The sequence below is a fragment of the Mastigoproctus giganteus genome, chromosome 12, assembly GCF_048544385.1.
Source record: "Mastigoproctus giganteus isolate SK-2022 chromosome 12, ASM4854438v1, whole genome shotgun sequence".
NCBI classification, from domain to species: Eukaryota; Metazoa; Arthropoda; class Arachnida; order Uropygi; family Thelyphonidae; genus Mastigoproctus; species Mastigoproctus giganteus.
In genome coordinates this window covers 80,372,462-80,394,071 of record NC_143586.1, presented here as the reverse complement: position 1 = coordinate 80,394,071, position 21,610 = coordinate 80,372,462, and the positions used below count along the sequence as shown (strand labels likewise).

The window sequence follows — 21,610 nt, the reverse complement described above, 5'->3', positions numbered from 1 at the left end:
TGTCGAGTTTTTATTTAACATATCCCAAATAATATCTAATGTGTATTCAACGTTTACATTCGTATATAATGATGTAACATCTAATGAGAATAAATTGTCATTGTCGCCGAGTTAAAGAAGTAATGTAGGATCATTTAGACAAGACTGCAGTTATAGTTCAGACACAGCATCTGTTTGTTATAGTTCAGACACAGCATCTGTTTGTTATAGTTCAGACACAGCATCTGTTTGTTATAGTTCAGACACAGCATCTGTTTGTTAAGGGGAAATTTTGTCTGACCAATTTAATTAGATACTATGATGTGGTCACAGAGGGAACTGGATGCAAAAAATAATTCTGATATCATATACGTGGATTTCAGGAAAGCTTTTGATACTTTCACATAAAAGTATGCTGTACAAATTGGAGCAGTGTGGCATTAAGGGCAAGTTGCTGCTATGGATAAAGGGATGATTGAGTGGGAGAAAACAGAGAGTGGTAATTAATGGATCCTACTCTTCGTGGACTAATGTTATTAGTGGAGTGCCCCATCATTCGGTGTTGGGCCCATTTTTATTTTTTATATTTATCAATGATGTTGATGAAGGTATATCAGGCTTTATGTCCAAGTTTTCAGATGATACAAAGGTTTGCAGGGTTGTTAATTACAGTATGCTACTTCAACGGATCCAGAAAAGTTAGGCAGATGGGCTGAGAAGTGGCAACTGAAATTTAACATTGACAAATGCAAAGTACTGCATATGAGTTGCAGTAACTCCAGAGTAACATATGAACTGTATGGTACTACACTCAGGGCAGTGGAGAATAAAAAAGGCCGGGGGTGCAGTCAGACATGAAGTTTTCTGAGCAATGCAGACAGGCTGCCAGAGCAGGTCGTGGGGTTTTGTAAACGACATACAGGTATTTTTCTAGAAGAGAAAGGGAGGTGATTATCCCTTTGGCAATGGTCAGGTCAGTCATACCTTGGGTACTGCATACAGGTCTCATTTTAGGAAGGGTGTGGGGCTGCAGTAATGAGTACAGAGAAGGGTATTAAGGTTGGTAAGGGAAACAAAGCAGTGCTCTTACCAGGAAAGGCTTCAGTTCTGCAAATTACAGAATCTGCAAGATGATCTGATTGAAGTGCATAAGGCTTTGAATGGTTTGGGCAAGCTCAATGCTGATGGGATTCTTCCTCTTACACAGATTGCACACTTGTGGCAGCATAAATTCAAATTGAGGAAAGGCAGTTGGGGAATAGATGTGCTGAAATCTGTCTTTAGCCAGCGAGCGGTTGATTTGTGGAACAAATTTCCATTTGTTGTTGTGGAAGTTGATAGCTTAAATAATTTTGAAATAGAACCAGAGAAACGTTTGAAGGGAATGGATAGGTGAAATGGGTATTTTTTTTGGCTGATGCTGTATAAGCTTGCTGTCTTGCATCATATGCCACTACTAATTCTAACGGCAATGTTAAGACAATACTGTGTGCTTTTCAAAAAAAAAAAAAAAAACAACTGTGTTATTCACAAGGAATTTGTATCTGTCAGGGAGAGAGAGTCACTGGTGCATTCTACAGATAGGTGCTTCAAAGACTACTGATGTGCATTTCCTAGGTGAGGCCACAATTTAAAGAGATAGGCAGATGATTCTTGTAGCAGGCCCTTGTTGTGAAGACATCTCTAACGAAACATGGCTTTATAGAGATCAACCATCCACCCAACTCTTCCTATCTAGCACCAGTGGACTTCTTCCTCTTTCCCAAGATGGAACTGCTCTCAAAGGCTTTCCTTTGAGAGCAGTTCCCCAATTCACAAAGGATGCTGAGGGAAAAAAGAAAAATGTAACCACTTAACTTACTTCATCTCTTAGGATGCTTTTTTGCTGATTCTTTTTTAATAAAAAAAAAAAACAATTTTGAGCTCCTTCACTTTGTGTTCTTTCTATTGCACCAGTCTGGGAACTTTATTGCCACACCTCATATTAATACTGTGAGAATAAATTTTTGAGCAATTTAATTCAAAGAACCGTAGCCGCAATTTAGCAAAGCATGAAATAACAGAATAATCAGAATAGAATTTCTCAGTTCAGTAAGAGCTTTTATGATACAATTGTTTACCCATTGTCACTTAATATATCTGAAAACACTCCATACCTTTATCTGAACTAACCTGGTGATTCATCTGGTATGAAATTAAGGCTTAATTTACAATGAAGGAACTCCAAAAAATAGAAAAGCTTGTTCTATTAAGTTTTAAGAAATCTGCTTGAAACAATTTATATGCTTGTAATTTATATCATTTTGTAACACCATGCATAAAGGGTGTTATGAGAGTCCATTACCACAGGAAAATTTAATAACTTTGTTTACTAAAGTCTGGTACTATAGGAAAATTTGTGGTTTACTGTTTACATTTACATTTGATATTCAAAATTTATTCCTTCACATGTCTAGAGGTAAAAAAAATCTTCACATATAGAAGGTATAAATTGTAATCTTTTACACTTCTATTTGTCAATTTAAGCAAGAGAGTGTTTCTTTGCTAATTTTTCTGAAGTTCACTGTTTTTGCTTTCTGTTTTGATAAACTGACTTCAAATATCTCTACAGAAAAAAGAGAGGAGTAGCTAACCAGAGCATTAGGGTCACCATCAACTAAGGGGAACTAATTGAAGCAATGAAGTGCTTGGTGTTCTTATCAAATAACACTCTGGCTATAGAGGTGAAATGAAAATACATCTTGCAGAAACCAAAAATGTTGTTTAGTTATTAAAGGAATTAATATAATTTCTCAACATCCTTTTTGATGAATTTGTTTATATCATACACAGATTCTTTAAAAAAATATGGTCCTTTAATCATTTGTCCATGAATGGATGGACCAGACTATAATCCATGGATTAGTTTGAGAATAAGCATCATTAACCCAGTAATGATTTTCATCACTCCAGTAACAGTAACTGCATTTGTTAATGGTTTTGTTCAAATGGAAGCATGTTTCATCACTGAAATACATGCCATGAAAGAATGTTTTTATAGACCGACAACATTGCTTAAAATGTCAACAAACTCTTCTGTCATTGTCATCTCCATGTAGTTCTTGAACTATATATGACATATAGAGAGATGAAATTTATGCTGTTTTTGCATCCTGTACACAACTCATAACTAACAACTGCTTTTCGAGCAACCTTTGAAATATATCAATGTGAGCTGCTCATGTTAAGTGTTAAGTGAAAACAGCTGATGTTCATATGTGCTTCAAGTATCCTTAATGAATTACAACACATGTTATTAGAATGTGTGGCTTGACTCTGGCTTTTGGGGATGGAGTACATGGAATTCACCAATGGCTTCTAGCAGCAGCATACAGTAATACCCAGCCGGGCTTTCTTTTGCTGTGTGGGTGTGTGTGTGTGTCAATTGCTGCAAACATTGTGGACTCATGTTCTTATTAACAAGTAATCTATACTGCAAGAGTGACACAATAATGAATAATCAAATTGTAGTGGGCACAACAAACTGGACAAAATCTAAACAGAACACTAATTACTATTAACATTAAAGGATTTGCTGTTTTTTTAAATGATAAGGTTATCATTAAATTTGCATATCACTATCACAATGTACTCTCATACAATGCCATATGTAGAGTACAGCCTGTGTGTGTGTGTGTGTGTGTGTGTGTGTGTGTGTATGTGTGTATGTGTGTGTGTGTGTGTGTGCGTGCGTGTGTGCGTAAATTGCTGCATAATATTAGATAAAGATGATTAAAGATCAAGCTTATTAAAAATTATGATTTCTTTAATTTAACTTCAGATCATTCAGATCAGTTATGAAGACTCTGTTATTGTTACTGATTCTGATGTTGGTTCTGGTTCTTTTTCTTTTTCCTTTGTTTTTTCATTTTCCTTCTGTTCCTTAGGAATTATAATACCTTCCAACTGAGCCTGCAGAAAAGAATAAAAGTGATATTTATATTATACTGTATATTGTTTGTGGTTTGTTATTTAATACACTAGTTTATAGGCTCCTATTTATGCAATTACAAATCATTGTGATTCAAGTAAAGGCTAATGTGGCAGAAACTACAGAATAAACCTCAGCAATACATAAGTACAGTTAAACACTTTATGATAAAAAGCATAAATTCGATTCAAAAACCTAATATGCAGCAGAGTCATTTTTGATATGACAGCCCTAACTCTCCTGGGCATACTTTCTACTAACTTCTGGTAGGTGTTTGCCAGAATTCACTTACATTCCTCTTTCTTCTAAATCAGCTCTTGCAGCTGCAAGAGTTGATTTAGAAGAAGGCTGCTTTGGCCACAGCCTAATCTGGCAATCCAGTTTGTTCCGCAGGTGTTCAGTGGGGTTAGGTCTTGGCTCTGAACCAGCCAGTCCAACTTTCCATCACTGTCCATAAACCCAGTCTTGTATAGCTTTTGCTGTATGACACGGAGTGTTAGCATGCTGATAACAGAACCCATTTCCTTAGTGTAGGTAGTACATAATTGTCCAAAACATCTAAGCAGGACATAGATTTCATGGTTTTAAGCACTAACACCAAGTCTAAACAAGCTGAAACATCATACCATCATACTGCCTCCTCTCTCTCTCTCTCTCTCTCTCTCTCTCTCTCTCTCTCTCTCTCAATGCCATTTTGCACTGGTGAACATGATATGGGCTTATATGCTGCTGCTCTACCAATAAAACCAAGGCTATGCATGCATCTCCCTAGGAAGGCTCACATACTGATGGATGTTCCTGTTGACCTCAGCCCAGCTCCATGATATTTTTCATAGATGACATGTCAGAGACACAAATCATTCTCTTTATTATTTGCTGAATATGTTCCATTAATTTGTGAAGTGTTTCATTAAGGTGTCACCTGTGGTCTTTCATCTTTGAATAATATCCACAGATTTTGGAATGTTTAACTAAGTTGCATTTATGCATGTAGATAAATTACCGTATGTGGTATCCAATCACCATCACACATTTAAAAAGATGAACCTCCCAACACTAATTTCTACCATACTGCTGTTGCACAGGAAACTCGTGAGATTTATATTGGTATGTCTGAGCCATGCATAGGGGACTAATGACACAGTACACAATATTCGTGGAAGGGTGTCCAAACACATTTGATAATATAATACAATATAAATAAATAAGGACACCATTTTGAGTAACTGCTGACATAAATATGTATAAGTTATTTGAAAAATAATTTATAATACTTTTTTTATTGTTTTTGAATAATCTGAACACAGTAAAAGTGTAAAGTGCACTTTATAAGTGGCATGCAAAATATGAAAATATTGCAGAAGCTGCATGCAAATTAAAGTTTTTGAATATAAACCACCCACAACAAAGACCATAAAGAAAATTGTGAAGGAGTTTGATGAACAGTGCACAATTATTTAGAAAAACCTAGTGGACATTGTATCTCAATGATATCTGCCAATTTGGAACTTGTAAGAGAGAATATCGTAAGAAGTCTGAAAACAACTCAGAACTCATAAAACTCATAAAGGAAATTAAATACATGATTTATCATCCCATATTGCTACAAAATTTGAATTAGAAAGACCAAATAGAAGACTAGAATTTGCAAAACAGTTATTGGCCTTGAGTGTTACAAATCCAGTTACTGTTCACAATGTTTTATGGACTGATAAGTCACATTCAAACTAAGTGGAACTGTTAATTGCCAGAGCTGAGTTTATTACTCTCTTAACACTATTTATTCTTTAAGAAAGATATAAACACTCCTGGCTGGAATTTGAATAGGAGATGTTCTCACACCTTTTTTCTTTGATGAAACCGTGACAGGAAAAAGCTACCTAAGACAGCTGAAAGACAAAATCCCTCCATTAATAGTCAAAATCAATCTTCGGCACTGCTTTTTAATGCAGGCTAGAGCACCAGCTCACTATGCAAAAACTGCCCAAGGATTCTTAGACAAAAGGTACTGCCGACCGGGCTAGCTGGGTGGGTAAAGTGCCTGCCTGGCAACCCAAAGGTCGCGAGTTCGAATCCCGCCTCGGGCCTGGATCAGAGTAGAAAATGCAAAAACCTTGAGAGGTGCAATATGGCCACAAAAGCCGATGCGCCAACAACTAACAAAAAAAACAAAAGGTACCCAAGTTGATGGATTGGATGGTGGGGTTCCACTGAATAGCCACCATGCTCCCTGGATTTAAAACCATATGACCTTTTGTGGGGATTCTTAAAGGAATTATTATTTAGTAATATTTTGTAATAAGTAATAAGCACCGGTCTCTGCTGGAGCTTCAACAGTCACGAATTTAAGCATATTCTGAGGAATTGTGCCTTACTGTATGTTAGTCTGTGCTCAAAAGACTACAACCAAAGACCAAAATGGTACCTATATTGAACAGATGTAATTGTTTTTTGTTTATTTTATTTTAGTTTAAGTCCTTTCCATTAATTAAAATGTATTTTTAAAATACTGTTGATATTTATGGTCAGACATGTTTCTTTACTTACATAACATCCTATATTATGTATATATGTAAAAAGAACCACAATTATACATACACATACATTACAATACATCATCATCATCAGCCATTTTCAATCCACTGCAGGACAAAGGCTACTCGGGCAACTTTTCGGTTCCTTCTGGTTTGTGCAATGGCCATCCATTTACTGCCCATGAACTCTTGAATTTCATCTGTCCATCTCTGTTGTTGTCTTCCTGGTTTTCTTTTAGCTCCTCTCGGGTACCATGTTATTTTCTCTGTTATTTTCTTAGTTCATATGTCGTTATGTCTTTGAACTAATGTGCTTGCCTAAGTCCATTTCAGTTCTTTAGTTTTGATAAGTTTCCTGCCCAATCAATATGTTTCCCTTCTTATCCAACAGTCTGATTCCTAATATAATTCGTTCCATTATTTTGATGAGTGCCCAAGTTTCACTTCCATAAGTCATGGTGGGGAGTGTACACTGGTTCATTATTTTACGTTTCAGACAAATTGGGATACTGCTCCTCAGTATGTGACTATATTTCCTGAATGTTATCCATCCGAAACTTATTCTTCCCTTGACTTCCAGCCATTTATCGTTATTACAGCTAATGACTTGTCCAAGATATGAATCCACCAATTTAATTTCTACTCCTTCAATAATTATATCCCTTTCTGTGGCATACTTGTTCATCATTACTTTTGTTTGTTTAACCATATTCATCTTTAGTCCAAAATCCTTACTCTGCATAACTGATTAAGATTTTCCTCTAATTCTTTGTGATCATGGCTTATGACCATAATGTCATCTACAAATCGGAAATGGTTTAGGTACTCTCCATTCACATTGACTCTTTTCTTGACCAGTCCAATCTTCTGAAAGCTTCTTCAAGCACAACAGTAAACAGCTTAGAGATATTGTGTCTCCTTGTTGAACTCCTTTCTCAATTTTAAATTTGCTACTGTCTTTGTCTAGTCTAATAAAGGAGGTAGCATTCTCATATATTTTCTTCAAAATCCTAATGTATGGGGGGGGGGTCTATGCCTTGTCTTTCCGTGCCTGAAACATTGCCTTATTTTGTTGTTGTTATTTGGTTTTTAGGAGCATTAGCAACTAAGGCCATATTGCTCCGGGGATATGCGGTGTTCATTCCCTGACCTTTCCGCATCCTCCGAATTTGGTGGTCATGGGCTCGAATCCCGGTCTAATCAAGAAGCGTGTGCTACGCACTGCCGCTCCTGCCCATCTCGCTATGGAGGCGCCGCCTTATTTTGTATGGCATGGGTTGGCAACCTGTGGCTCTAACTTTTAGCCCACATGAAGCACAAATTGAAATGGAGTTACGAGAGGACTTAAAAATCAAGGACATGTGGAGTGCAAGACTAATATGCCTTAAAACTGAAATTGGAGATTTGGAAAGGCAAAAGGCTGCCCTTGTAATTCTGCTCAAATAGACGGCAATAGATGAGATGAAAAAGCAAGACCAAATTGTGTTCGATGCATGGAGTAGCTTACTGGACACATATATAAATTTGAAAATACAGTATTTGCATTTGGAGTTCTCTCAGTTTTTGGTTTGACGTATTTCTGTGGGCAAATGTTTTCGAACATGAACTATATTAAAAATAAATCAAGAAACTGTCTGAACAATGCGAGTCTCTCAACATGTTTAAAGATGAAAATTACGGCATACTCGCCTGATGTTGAGAGATACGCTCAAGAAGTTCAGCAGCAAAAGTCGCATTAATTCGTAGCTAATTGGATGTTTGTTATGTTTTTTCAGTATTAATAAATACTATTTCAAAATATATATTTTTTTAATAAAACAACTTCCCACTCCATTCCATTTTTTAAAAAACTCCCTCCCCAAAGCTTGAGCTGAGGATTCTCTCTTTTTTTAAATTAGATCAAAAATGGCTCTTCACTCAAAAAAGGTTGCCGACCCCTGTTGTTAGGAATGAAATACCTTTTCATAATCCACAAATGCCAGCATAATGGTGTTTTATATTCATTTGCTTTCTACATTAGTTGTGATATTATGTGAAGGTGATCCATAGTTGAGAATCCTGTCCTAAAACCAGCTTGCTCTTTTGGTTGATTCTCATCAAGTATTCTTTCTAATCTGTTAGTAACGACCCTTGTGGACAACAAGCTAATTGGTCTATAATTTCCAATTTCTGATTAGTCTCCTTTCTTATGCAACAAAATTAATTTAATAATACAACTTATTCTTAAAGCAAACTGGACTTTTTAATCAATTCTGACTTTATGAAACTTTCTCATTTCTTTTTATAATAAATGAATAGGCGAATTATAGCCAAAGTAGCCTTATAATTATAGAATTATAGCCTTCATGCGCCATCAAATCCCCATATCAACAACCATGGGTCACACCTTTCTTAATGTTTTTTGTGAACTCTTTCTAGTTCCTGCATGTATCTTCCTCCTAATTTTAATAACTCTACAGTAACTTCATCTTTACCTGAGGTTTTCTGATTCTACCTCATCAGGAAGAATGCATGTTCAACCTCATCAGGAATGATATCAGGTATGTCGCATGTATTGCGAATTTGTGATCCATCTTCCCCACTGCTGGCATCATTCCCCTGCTCCTTGTATAATTCTCTATAGTAGTCTTCTGCTATTTGAATTATGCCTTCTCTGCTGTTTATAAGTACACCATCGCTATTCTTCAGTTTCAGTATCATTTGTCTTTCTGTATTACTGCCCATGGCTGCTGATAAATCCTTTGTTTTCCCTTAATGCTTGTTCTACTTTTCTTGTGTTAAATCTTCTTATGTCCTCTCTGAGTCTCTTTGTAATGGCTTTGCATAACTCGGTATACTCAATTTTGTCTTTGTCAGTGTTTATCTTGCCCTTCATTTGTCATCTTCGGTTCTTCATGACAAGTGTTTCTTGACTAATTTTTTCTTCTTTGGATTTCTTTTTACCTATAGGTTTCTTGTGCTTTATCACTTTCAGAAAGTTGTTGTATTCCTCATCCTGAAAGGTCTGCAGAAGCTCAAACTTGTTCCTGAATTCCAGTACATACTGCTTTTTCTCCTCTTCTGTTATCTCAAAGACCTTCATATTATTTACTCAAGTCAGTGTTTTCCTTTCTTTTCTTCTATATCAAGTATGCATCTTACCATTCTGTGATCACTTCCAACATTTACCTTTTTCAGGACAGTAACATTGTACACAATATATCTCCTGTTAGTGAGGACGAAATCAATTTCATTAGTTGTTAATCCATTTGGGCTCATCCACGTCACTTTCTGTTCACCCTTTTCCTGAAAAAAGTGTTCATTACTGATATTCCTCTAGATTCTGCAAATTCCACAAGTCTTTCAAAATTCACCAATTCCAAAATTTCCTATAGTTTCCATTTCTGTACTGTTATGTCTCTTTCCAACCTTAGCATTGAAGTCCCCCATAATGATGGCGTAGTGAGTCTTCTGTTCATCTAGAAGTCTCTCAATTTCGGGGTACATTTCTTCAACCTCTTCATCATGATGGCTTGATATTGGTGCATATGTCATTATAACCTTTAGTTTGTATCTCTTAGAAATCTTGAGGAGTAGTCTTGACACCATTGATTATGTACTTTTGAATTCCAAAATGTTGTTTTTAATATCTTTATGGACCAGAACACCAACTCTACCTTCACTGTTTTCACTTGATAAACTTGTAAGTGATTCATCTCTTCTTCTTCTTGTTTCAGTCAAGCTGATGATAGTCCAATTCACATTTTCTAATTCCATTTCCAGCTCTAATATCTTATCTTCACCAATGAGCAATCTTATGTTGTAACAGGCCAAGTTCAGTTCCGTGGATAGCAGTTTGGTCATACCCAGAGATTCTTTGCACCCTCTGCTTCCACTCTGACCCTCTTGGTGCCATAAGAGGGAGAGTGAAAACCACTGGGGACTGAGAGCCATTTGTTTCATTGTGTTGTCATATTTAATAAATTGCTGGAGGGTTTGGTCTTTTCCTCTTCATGCTGAGCAGGCATCTTGAAGAGAACCACTCTACATGTTCATTGCCACCAAAGTGACATAACAAGGCTTACCAATGACAAAGTGTGTATGAGTGGATTTTAGGGAAGCAGGCCAACCAGACCTATCCTAAATATTCTAAAATAGAAAGATATTGGATCCATCAGTGTTTTAGACTAAGTGTCTGATAACGCACAGAATGCCTGTTCCCCTCTAAGCCCCATTACAATACATACATACATATTAAAAAAATATATTGGGAAGCACTAACAAAAAGAATGCTGCTTGATGAGCTATCTTGTCTCCTCTACAGTTAATGCATCTGTAATGTGTAAAAATTTGCAAAATAAGATAAAATACAATAAAAATAAGAAGAAAAGTCACTAACAGAAGATTCTGCTATCTTGTCAAGAGGTTCACTATTTTCCTTGCAGTCACTTAGTAAATTGACAAGTGTGAAAACTACATTTAATAAAATCTAATAAAACTAAATATATCAAACAAATTCCCTAAAAAAATTTATGTAAAGAATGATTTTAGGAGGGTTGGGACTACATCAGACGGATTTCTGCTTTAGCCCCAACCCTAGAAAATCAGGATTTTCTAAGTAGGAGTTTGGGGGGGGGGGACTAAAGCAGTGTTCTAGGAAATCACTGAGCTGTAATCAATGTAGCAGCAAAAAAAATTCATATTTGGTCATAAGGATGTTGCTGTAGCCCCTTTATTTCCTATCTGGGATTATAGTTAATGATTAGTATATTTGACACAATATTAGAACAGTCAAGTCATCTTTAGTGATTAATGTGTGATATACTGAAGCTGTCAATCATGCAATGTTGAACTCTTGTCAGAAGAGAAGTGACATTTTATCAAATTTGAACAAAATTCTCTACATGTCATAATGTGGGCTGGAATAGCCAGTAATTGACTGGACCACTCTGATAGCGTGTTAATCAGCACACAAATCTGGACATGTTGTTTTTGCTTTTGCCCAGTTGGATTACTCCACAAATACTTCATAAAACGATGCATGGAAGATGGTATAGAATTACTCTACCATGAGAATGGTGAAGTACAAATGAATCTGTTGGACAATTAAAACCTATTTAATATGTAGTAATATGTACCATACACATATTCATATTATATGATATATAATATAATATGTTACTCTTTCTCTGTTCCAGAGTTTCACATGGTTCACATAGTTGGGCATTTCCAGTGGACAATTAAAGCTTGTGTCATATATTGTAATAAGTGTCATACAAACCCCAGGGGCTCACATCTGGTGAGTATGAGCTTGGCACACCCAGGATCCTGAGCTGGATATCATCATTCTTCTCTTTCTTGGTGATTCCTTTCTACTTCTGACTCTCTCTCTTTCAGGGTAACTCGGGTTTTGGCTGGTTCGGCGTAAGCTCAGGCTTCCTTGCACGATATAGCTATTATTATTAATAATAATAATAACATTGTAATATGTTACTCTTTCTCTAATCCAGCACCTTTACAAACTTCACAGTTGGTGTGCTTTATCCCTTTATCTAACATTTCTTTTGCTGTTCATCTTCAACAAGACAATGGCATTATATTCTAGGGTACTAGAATGCTAGTGTACTGTTTCTTATCAATGAGTTACCATATTTTTGCCTGGGGAAAAGAAAGTTACAGTGCTGTTATAGTTAATATTGGATTAATGAAATATTGGGTTAAGGTCTTGGAAGGGGAGGAAGACACATCTAAAGAAAAAACTAAACTTTTTGAAAGGATTCTAAGATAGGTAACTTATCTTGTGAGAATCACAAAGAGATATCTATCTGAGGAAAGACTAAGATGTGAGTGTTACACAGCTTTGAAACTAAACATTTTGGAAGGATGGTTATCTGATAACAGGGCACTGTTATCAGATAACAGTGCCTCAGATACAGTTATCAGTTATCAGATATAGTTGAGTGGTTAGCATGAGGTTCAAGCCCACATGATTTTATTCTTGCCAAAATGACTAGCTGTAAATCTTTTTGACTTATGTGGTCATGGCAGAGCATAAACAGAACATATTTTATAAGGCACTGAAAGGAGAGGGGTGGAAAGAAAATGAATGATGAATGAATGAGAAGACAGTGGAACTTTCATATTGAAATGGCACACAAATACGAGTTATTAGAAACACTAATAGCGACTAGCTCTCAGAGTAAATTGCTATCCTCAGTAGCTGAGGTTAACAGTCTGGCAAAATTTAAAAGAAAACTGGTTTGGTAGCTTCTGGTTGTGAGAGAAATATATGAGTGGATCTAGCTTATATAGAGAATTTTTAGTTTTTTTTTTTTTTTTTTTTTGTTTTGCTATTCCAGCAAAAGCCTGGCTCCTTTCTTGCATGTTTTAGTCTTTACTAATGTTAAAAGACTTACCTTCAGTTGGTGGTTTGTTTTCTTGAGGAAATCTATTTCATCAGTGAATTTCTTTTTCTCCAATCCCGTGTGGCTTTCATAAGTTTGCTGCATCTGTTCATATCTGGCTTGGAGTTCTCTCACTTCTTCCCTTAACTTAAAGTTTTCTGCATCCAGCCTTTGAACCTAAATAATAACCAAATCACCATTTCACAAGAATTACAACCTTATATATGCAAAGTGAAAATCAGGCTTTTGTCTAATTTTTGCTGTGTTTTTATATTTATAATTAATTTCTATCAATGAATTAACAATACAATGTATATATATTACTATTTAACATATTTCCTATTAATATTGACTTTGGTACACACTCAGGGCTATTTATATCTGACACATTGTCCTGACTCTAACACTGTGCAATCTTGTAACCTATTTAATAAAGTAATTTGAAATTAATGGGACTAACTTGTTTATTGCGACCCCATTCTATGAAAAGTCAGGTACTCTGATTGCAGCTGTAATGCTTAATCTTTAGCACAAATGGCAGCCACAAGGCTAAGAAAAATTGTTTGTGCATACCTTAAAACTTGTAGGAAAATAAAGTGATTTCTTTGTTTTGTTCTGCCAAAATCTGAACATTCACACCTAGTCACTCCTTTTGGCTAAAATTAGTACACAGCAGTTTGCCATTTCCATTGCTAGACATTTAATTACAATGCTGGAAGGAAAGTTGAGAGGGAAAAAACAAGGAATGGTTGTTGAATGATTTCTTTATTGAGTGGAAATAGTAATGAAAGCTTATGTTCACTTTACTGCTTGTTTTAAACAAGTGTCGGAGTTGTGATATATGAAATTTGAATGAGAAGAAATACTTCATGGAATAAATAGTGCTTTTATTTATAAGCAAAATATTACATAGTGACTGCCATTAATGTTATTCAACTAAATATTTAGTGACATTCAAGAAAAGTTTGTCTGCACTGATTATCTGTAAGTAACTAAAGGAAGGACTGAGAAGTTCCACTTCCGGAAAAAATTTGGTGAGTTAGTTATCTAGTTATCAGAAATGTATGTCATTTATATTGCATTTTTTTTTTTTTTTTTTTTTTACCAAAAGAACTAAGGCTATGAGGCATCAGTATATTATATTTGTGAACTGTGTGTATGTTTGTTGTTGTTGTTATTTGGTTTTTAGGAGCATTAGCAACTAAGGCCATATTGCTCCGGGATATGCGGTGGTCATTCCCTGACCTTTCCGCATCCTCTGTATTTGGTGGTGATGGGCTCGAACCCCGATCTAATCAAGAAGCATGTGCTACGCACTGCTGCTCCTTCCCACCTGGCTATGGAGGCGCCTGAACTGTGTGTATGTGTTGATGGTCAGTTTAACTGTTTTGCTGAAGGAAAAAACCCAAGTTTATGGGGAGGAGACATTTGATACTCATCTCAGCCCACTAATTCAGCCATGGTATAAAAAAGCCCATAAAAACCTCTGTTGTCTAAGAAGGTAATTGGTAAAGTTGTATCAAAAATTTCCTGTGTTTATCCTACCTGTGATCTGTTCCAATATCATGATTATTCAAAATAACTGGCAGTGGCAGAGGAGTCTAATATTTGGAATCCAGCATAGATTACCATTTTCTGTAGAATGCTGAGGTGATCTACTAATGTAGTCATAAAAGGGCATCTTTATAAATGAAGATAAACAGCAACTGCTAAAACAAACACTTTTCTGCATCATTTAAACTTGTTGATTTTTAAATATTAACTGAAAATTTTCAAAAAAATTTTCCTTTAATGCTCAGTTAAAATTTTCAAAATAAGCCAGTTAATTAAATTGGTTTATTTCAGAAAATTTAAATGAAAATTAGAAGAGTTACTTTTACTACTCATTTTCAGTGTACCTAATGAGAACTTCCTATTAAGAGAAAATTTATTATTTTTGGTTTGTGGCTACTGCAATGAATATGTGACCTTTCAGGCAGCACTATCTAGACCAGCATTTCCCAACTTTTTTAGTCATGGAACACTTTTTATCTCACAATATATTTACAGAACACTTATGAAACACAAGTTTAGCGGGAGCCAAAGAACTGTTTGCTAATATTTTATTACATACGATGCACTTGCATTAGGAGCATCTTTATTTCCAACACATGTAAAGCCGAAATTCAAGTAACTGTCATCATACTTTTTCACTTCGGATTTTTGGGGAACAAAAGACTGCAATTATTCATCCTCACTTTGAAGTGTGACAATATTGTGTTCATTTTCATTGACCACAGTTGCAATACTAAAAGTACTTGCTTCTCGTTTTAAAGTTCCTTTTTTTAACCACAAATCCATGGTTATTTATTTTAATAATAATATTTCAAAATACTAATAATTATCAAAATAAATTTATACAAGAAAGTGAGTTTAGTTATGATAACGGTCCGCTTCTCCCTCTCCTTCAACCCGTGTACTCCACACTAAATCGCATACAAATAACATATTAGATTACTACATTGCTACTTTTTCGTAGATGTCATTACCCCTCAGCATACTTCTCTATGCAAAAGCCCACCAAAATAAAGTGTTCCGTGGTCTACTTGATTATTAGTCTGTGCCAGTACATTAATAATAATAAAAAAAAAATTATGTTAAAAATTATAATGATATAAAAGTGTTGTATGCTACAAATATGCAAAATTTATTTATTTTTTTAATTATTAATTATGATTGCCTTAAGTTGATGACAGAGAACATTCTGTTCCCTCCAAAGATTGATCAAGTTTGGTCTTATGTCCAAATTAGAGACAAAAAATGTTATTCACAGTTCGGCTTAAGTTGCTAATATCTTTTTAAATTGCATAGCATCACTCAACAGACAAATCTTCCATGCATTTAAAAATCTAAGACACTACCAGGACAGCTCTTTCGAAGCTTACTGGTTTTTCATCAGCTGGTGGTTGGCCCTTCTGTTAGCAAACCTAAGCCAAATAAGTGAATGGCTAAGCAGTGTATGAAAGAAAAACTCCCATTTAAATTTTCCATTAATATCCCCCAAAATCTATATAATGTCATGGCATGGGGTTAGTACAACCCAGCTATTGAGGGAATACACTAATGGTTGTATAAAACACTGTGTTTAAATGGAAATTTTTCTTTTTGTACGCTGCTTGGCTGTTCAATTAGACAGAAAAGAGTTGTTCAGCATAAGTTTGCTAATAAGGCCATCCACTGGCTGATGAAAAGCCAGTAAGCTTCAAAACAGCTGTACTGGTGGTGTTTCAGATTTTTAAATGTAATGTAGATTTATCTATTTGGTGATGATGCTATGCAATTTAAAATGATATTAGCAACTTGGCTGAACTGTGGATAATGATTTTTGTCTCTGTGGACATAAAACCAAGCTTAATTGATCTTTGAAGGGAATAGAACATATCCAGTGATCAGCCTAATGCAATAATGCACTTAAAATTTATATGTGCTTGTGTGTTATGTTTTTCAGATATGGACCTATTGAATTCATCAATAGGTAACCCTGGTCATCATTAGCACAGAGTACAGAGTATGCTGGGCACATGATTAACTATGTGGTTTGAGCTTTATTTTATCCTGCTAAACATCTGCAGCATTTCCATAATTTCCTCTTGTAAACTTGAATAATATTTTAATTCTAATTATTTACTTTTGAAAAAAATATTGAGTGCAATTTACCTGAATACTGGTTTATTTTTTGTGATTAATTGTTTTCTCTAAATGTATTGGTATTATTAGATATTTAGTCTAGAATGAAAAATTCTTCTGTTTCTTTTAGATAATATTTGTACCATTTGTAAAACAGAAGATATCATTTATGTAAAATGGGTTAATGTAAGCCAGTGTTCGTGGAGCAGATGAAATTTTGAAGAATGTTGAATTATTTAACCTTTGTTAGTCTTGTGGCATTTGATTGACCACTTTTTTTAAAGTAATGTTTGTATAAATATAACTATTATACAAATTGCACAGGTTATCTTTACCTAAATACTTTAAAAGAAAGCACCTCAACCATGCAAAGATTAGAATTTATTTATTTACTAATAAAGACTAAAAATAATGTGTTGCAGGTGTTTTTACTTCCACTTCTTTAGTGACTGCAAAATTAAAAATAAGATGGGTTACTCTTTATTATATTTTTACTCAAATTATTAATTTTATTCTTTAATTTTAAACTAAAAAAAAAATTGTCAATTGCCATGATTTTAATATTTCATTTAATCTAATCCAAACATAAAGTTGGCAAAAATAATTAACAGAGCTAATACTAGAGTGCTAATATAAATGTAAGTCATTTACTTGATTCACCTGTACAACATAAGTTTGTTGTACAGGTGATAGAGGCCATCCATCAACTGATGAAAAGCCCGTAATTTTCAAAACAGCTTCCTGGTGGTGTCTGCCAGGAGAGTTGTTTCGAAGGCTGTTTCTAACGCTGTTTCAACAAACCAGGATAGATTAAATTAATTAATGAATTGAGTATAAAAAAAAGAGTAATTTTTTTTAAAAACAGTTATCATCTCCTGAATTCTTGATTATCAGCAGGAATTCAGAAGATTATCAGAGAAAATAATTACAAGATTATCTAATTATCAGCAGTGATCCTTCATCCATTAAGAATCTGCAGATAAAAGGCCCACTAAATTGGCAGTAATCAAAATGTGTTGATGTGGAGTTCACTTAAAGATATAACTAATGTTACAATTGATTCAAAGGCAAGAGAAAGGGCTTTTTCTTTCATAAAGGTGACTACAGTGGATCAAACAGATTATAAATTCTATGCAGTTGGATCAACTGATGAAGTTATCAACAGCAAATTCTAAATGGGAGGCATTCAGAAATGTTATCATAGAAGCTACTAAGCTTTTACACCAACTAAGAGAGAGAGAGTGTTAAAGGCATAGACCTAAATGGATGCAAGATGAACTGATGACACATGTAGCAGCAAAGAAAAATCCATTGGAAGCATCTAAATAATCAGGTGATACAGATGCCTACAGCAGATATAAACTAGTCTGCAATAGAGTCAAAAAGTAGGCTAGGCAAGCAAAGGCAGATTGTGAGAAGTCTGGCAAATAATGAAAAGAAAAACAGCAAAGATTCTTTGCTTATGTAAATAGTAATAGTATTCACCATATAGTGCAAGGAAGCCACAGGCTTTTATTGCATAAAAAAAAAAAAAAAAACCAAGTAGATAAGAAAATACAAAAAATAAAAGCTTCCCTCTTCACATCCAGTTGACTTTTTGAATTTATTCAAACTACCAGCCTCAAATTACCTGTGAGGGCAAATTGTTCCAGCAATCAACAATTCCTGGCTAAAAGAAAACTTCCTACAATCTAATCTAAACACTGTAATTTGAATTTATGATCCCTACTTATAGAATTCTTTATAACAGCGAGAATTACACCTTCATTAATTTTACTAATCCCTCTCAGAGCTTTGTAAATCTCAATCAGGTCACCTCTGAGATGCCTAGCTGCCAAGCTCTATGCCCACACAATCAGTCTTTCCTCATACAGTTATCCTTCTGCTGATCTCACCATTTGAGTTTGCCTGTCTTTGGACTCTTTCAAAAAGCTCGATGTCTTTTTTTCAGATGAGGTCTCCTTACTTGAACACAGTATTCCAAATGTGATCTTATGATTGCCTTATACAGTGGGATCTTTACAGGATAACATTCAATAAATCATCGACAAGACACCATGGGCTTTCCTGACTGCCACTGTTCAGAAAACTTCATATCTGCCCATTTTGTAACTCCCAGATCCCTTTCCTCCTCTCCACTGTTTTTAAATCAACCCCCACCACGTGTATAATTTGTGGGCTGCTATTCCTCATGCATTTAGCAGCATAAAAATATAGCTGCCACTTCTCTGACCATCTTTGAGGTCTGTTCAAGTCATCCTGAAGAAGTGCTGCTTGACACTGATCATTAACGACTCTGCAAATTTTGACATCACACCTATCCCTTCATCAATATCATTTGTGAAAATGAGAAACAACAGTGGTCCAAGAACTGATCCTTGAGGGACTCCATTCCTGATGTTATCCTGTAAAGTTACACTGAAGAAGATCCATTAATCACAACACTCTGCCTTCTGCTCTACAGCCACCCAGCAATTCATCTTAGAATCCTACCAGTAATCCCAACCTCTTCAAGCTTATACAGTAACCTCTCACGAGGGACAGAGTCAAATGCCTTGCTAAAATCCAAATAAACTTTGTCGAAATTGCTCCCTAAATCGAGCTCATGAGTAACTGTGTCACAATAGCCTACTGAGTTAGTTAAGCATGATTTTCTCCTTAACAAAGCCATGTTGTGTGTCCTTCAGAATGTTATATCTATCTAACTGTTCCTGGACTGAATTTTTAATCACTGCCTCTAAAAATTCTTTTCTACCACTGAAGTCAGACTAACTGGTCTGTAATTACCAACTTGACCCTTAGAATTGCTTTTATGTATTGGTGATACATTGGCACTTCTACAACCCAAAGGAATTTCACCTGAGTCCAAAGATGCCCTCATAATTAACCTCAATGGTTCAATACACTCCCTTGCACTCTCCCTCAAAAGTATAGGGTATATGCTGCCAAAGACAGAAACATCATGATAGAAATTGGGTGGCACATAAAATTGGGATGGTAAGCACTTGGAAAGCGTAATATAGTCTTCAAGACAAAATTTGCCACTCTGTCCCAAACAAAAATTTTGTGAACAATGCATTCGCCTAACTTCTCCATATTTCTCTGTGTGACACTGAGCGGGTCACACAGAGAAGTATGGCACGATGAATTTTGAACATGACGAAAAGAGATCGAAAAACATGTGAATGGATTTGCCAACAAACCAAAGTCTCCGAAATCATTGAAAGAATAAAGCAATTAAAATGGACAAGTCACATATCAAGAAGAATTAATGATTGATGGACTAAACAAATTTTGGAATGGATACTGCTTGATGTTAAACACACAAGATAAAGACCAAAGATGAGGTGGAGTGATGAAATTGTGGAATTTGCTGGTGTACAATGGCAACAGAAAGCACAAGATAACAGTTGCTGGAAATGCATTGAGGCCTTCATCCTGCAGTGGATTGACAATTGCTGAAGACGATGAATGTATATATTATAGCTATGGAATTATATATATGCATATAGGCCAGTACATTAAGTATATTAAGGCAATTGTGAAGGCAGTCACAATATGAGATATAACCAAAATGATGCCAATTTAATTAATTAATTAATTTAATTACTTTGGTAGATAGCTATGTAGCCGACCGGGCTAGCCGGGTGGGTAAAGTGCCTGCCTGGTAACCCAAAGGTCGCAGGTTCGAATCCCGCCTCGCGCTTGGATCAGAGTAAAAAATGCACGTAAAAAAATTCATATCAAACCTTGGGAGGTGCAATATGGCCACAGGAGCCGATGTGCCAACAACTAGAAAAAAAAAAAGATAGCTATGTTAAAATGATGCATTTGCACTAACCTACATATATATCATTATTATTAGAATTATTATTTTTCTTTTTAACTGTTTAAATATTTGCTGTAGTCACTTACATCAGCTTTAGCATCAATGGAGCGTTTCTCTGCCAGAAGGGCTTTCCTCACACCAAATGCTATGCTACTCTCATATAGAGTTTGATAAGCCATTAGTGTCATTCGAAGTTCATCTCTGATTCGCAGAAACAAAAGACCTCTGTCAGCACAGTTAATTGTTTCCTGTCTAATTAATTCATCTGCAAGATTTCAGAAAATGAAGAAAATTGCAAAATTGCAGGTTAACAATAAATGGTATCAGCTTAATAAAAAAATTTCATATTATCCTTCAATTCATTTTTTTAATTTTTTGTCCAATCAAGTTTTATCTAATGAATAAAACAGTAACAATTAAAATTTAAACCTGAGCTAATAATTTTTTAATTTTTATAATGATTCTTACTATTTAATAATTGAAGATACAAGGTGTAGCTATTAAATAATCATTTATGTCACCCATGAAGCAAAGGCAAAGCAGCTGACCTTGAACCTTTTAACCCTTGGGGGATTTTAACTTCCCAGATATTGACTGGAACTTGTGGGTTGGTCACATGAACACTAGCAAGACTTTTGTGGATTTATTGGATGATTGTTTTCTGCAGAAGCAGAATGTTCAAGAGGCAACTAGAGAGGATAATAATACTCTTGATCTGGTTATCAGCAGTGATTATACATGTATAAAGAATTTGCAGATAAGGGAACCACTAGGTGGCAGTGATCACAGTGTACTGATGTGGGATTTACTTAAAGATATAATTACCATCAGGGGTAAAGGGAAGGGTTTTTGCTTCCATAAAGGTGACTACAGTGATCTCAGACAGTTTTAAACTTCTGTACAGTGGGACAAACTGATGATGTTACCAAAAGCAAATTCTAAGTGGGAAGCATTCAAGGAACTAATCGTGGAAGCTACTAGGCTTTTCATAACAATTAAGAAATATTGTTCAAAGTTTAGATGAACTAATGAAATTTGTGGCAGAGAAAAAAAAATGCATGGGATGCATATAAATTACCAGGTGACACAGAAGCCTATGCTATGGCAGATATAAGCTATTTTGTAATCAAGTCAAAAAGAAGATTAGGCAAGTAAAGGCAGATTAAGAGAAATCTTTGGCAAAGCATGCTATGAAAAATAGCAAGCACTTCTTTACTTATATAAACTCTAGAAGGAAGGCTTCAGATTG

General features: G+C 35.2%; 1 protein-coding gene across 1 annotated transcript in view; it reads right to left on the bottom strand.

The window, feature by feature from the left end:
- Nucleotides 1–3,813: 3,813 nt before the first annotated feature.
- Nucleotides 3,814–21,610, bottom strand: part of LOC150077225 (33 kDa inner dynein arm light chain, axonemal-like) — a 57,962-nt gene continuing 40,165 nt past the window's right edge. Inside the window, exons 4-6 of the mRNA XM_090385820.1 lie at nt 20,448–20,626; nt 12,879–13,043; nt 3,814–3,930 (exon numbers count right to left, since the gene is read on the bottom strand). Of these exons, the coding sequence (XP_090241946.1) occupies nt 3,814–3,930; nt 12,879–13,043; nt 20,448–20,626 (461 nt within the window). The remainder of the gene's footprint in view (nt 3,931–12,878; nt 13,044–20,447; nt 20,627–21,610) is intronic.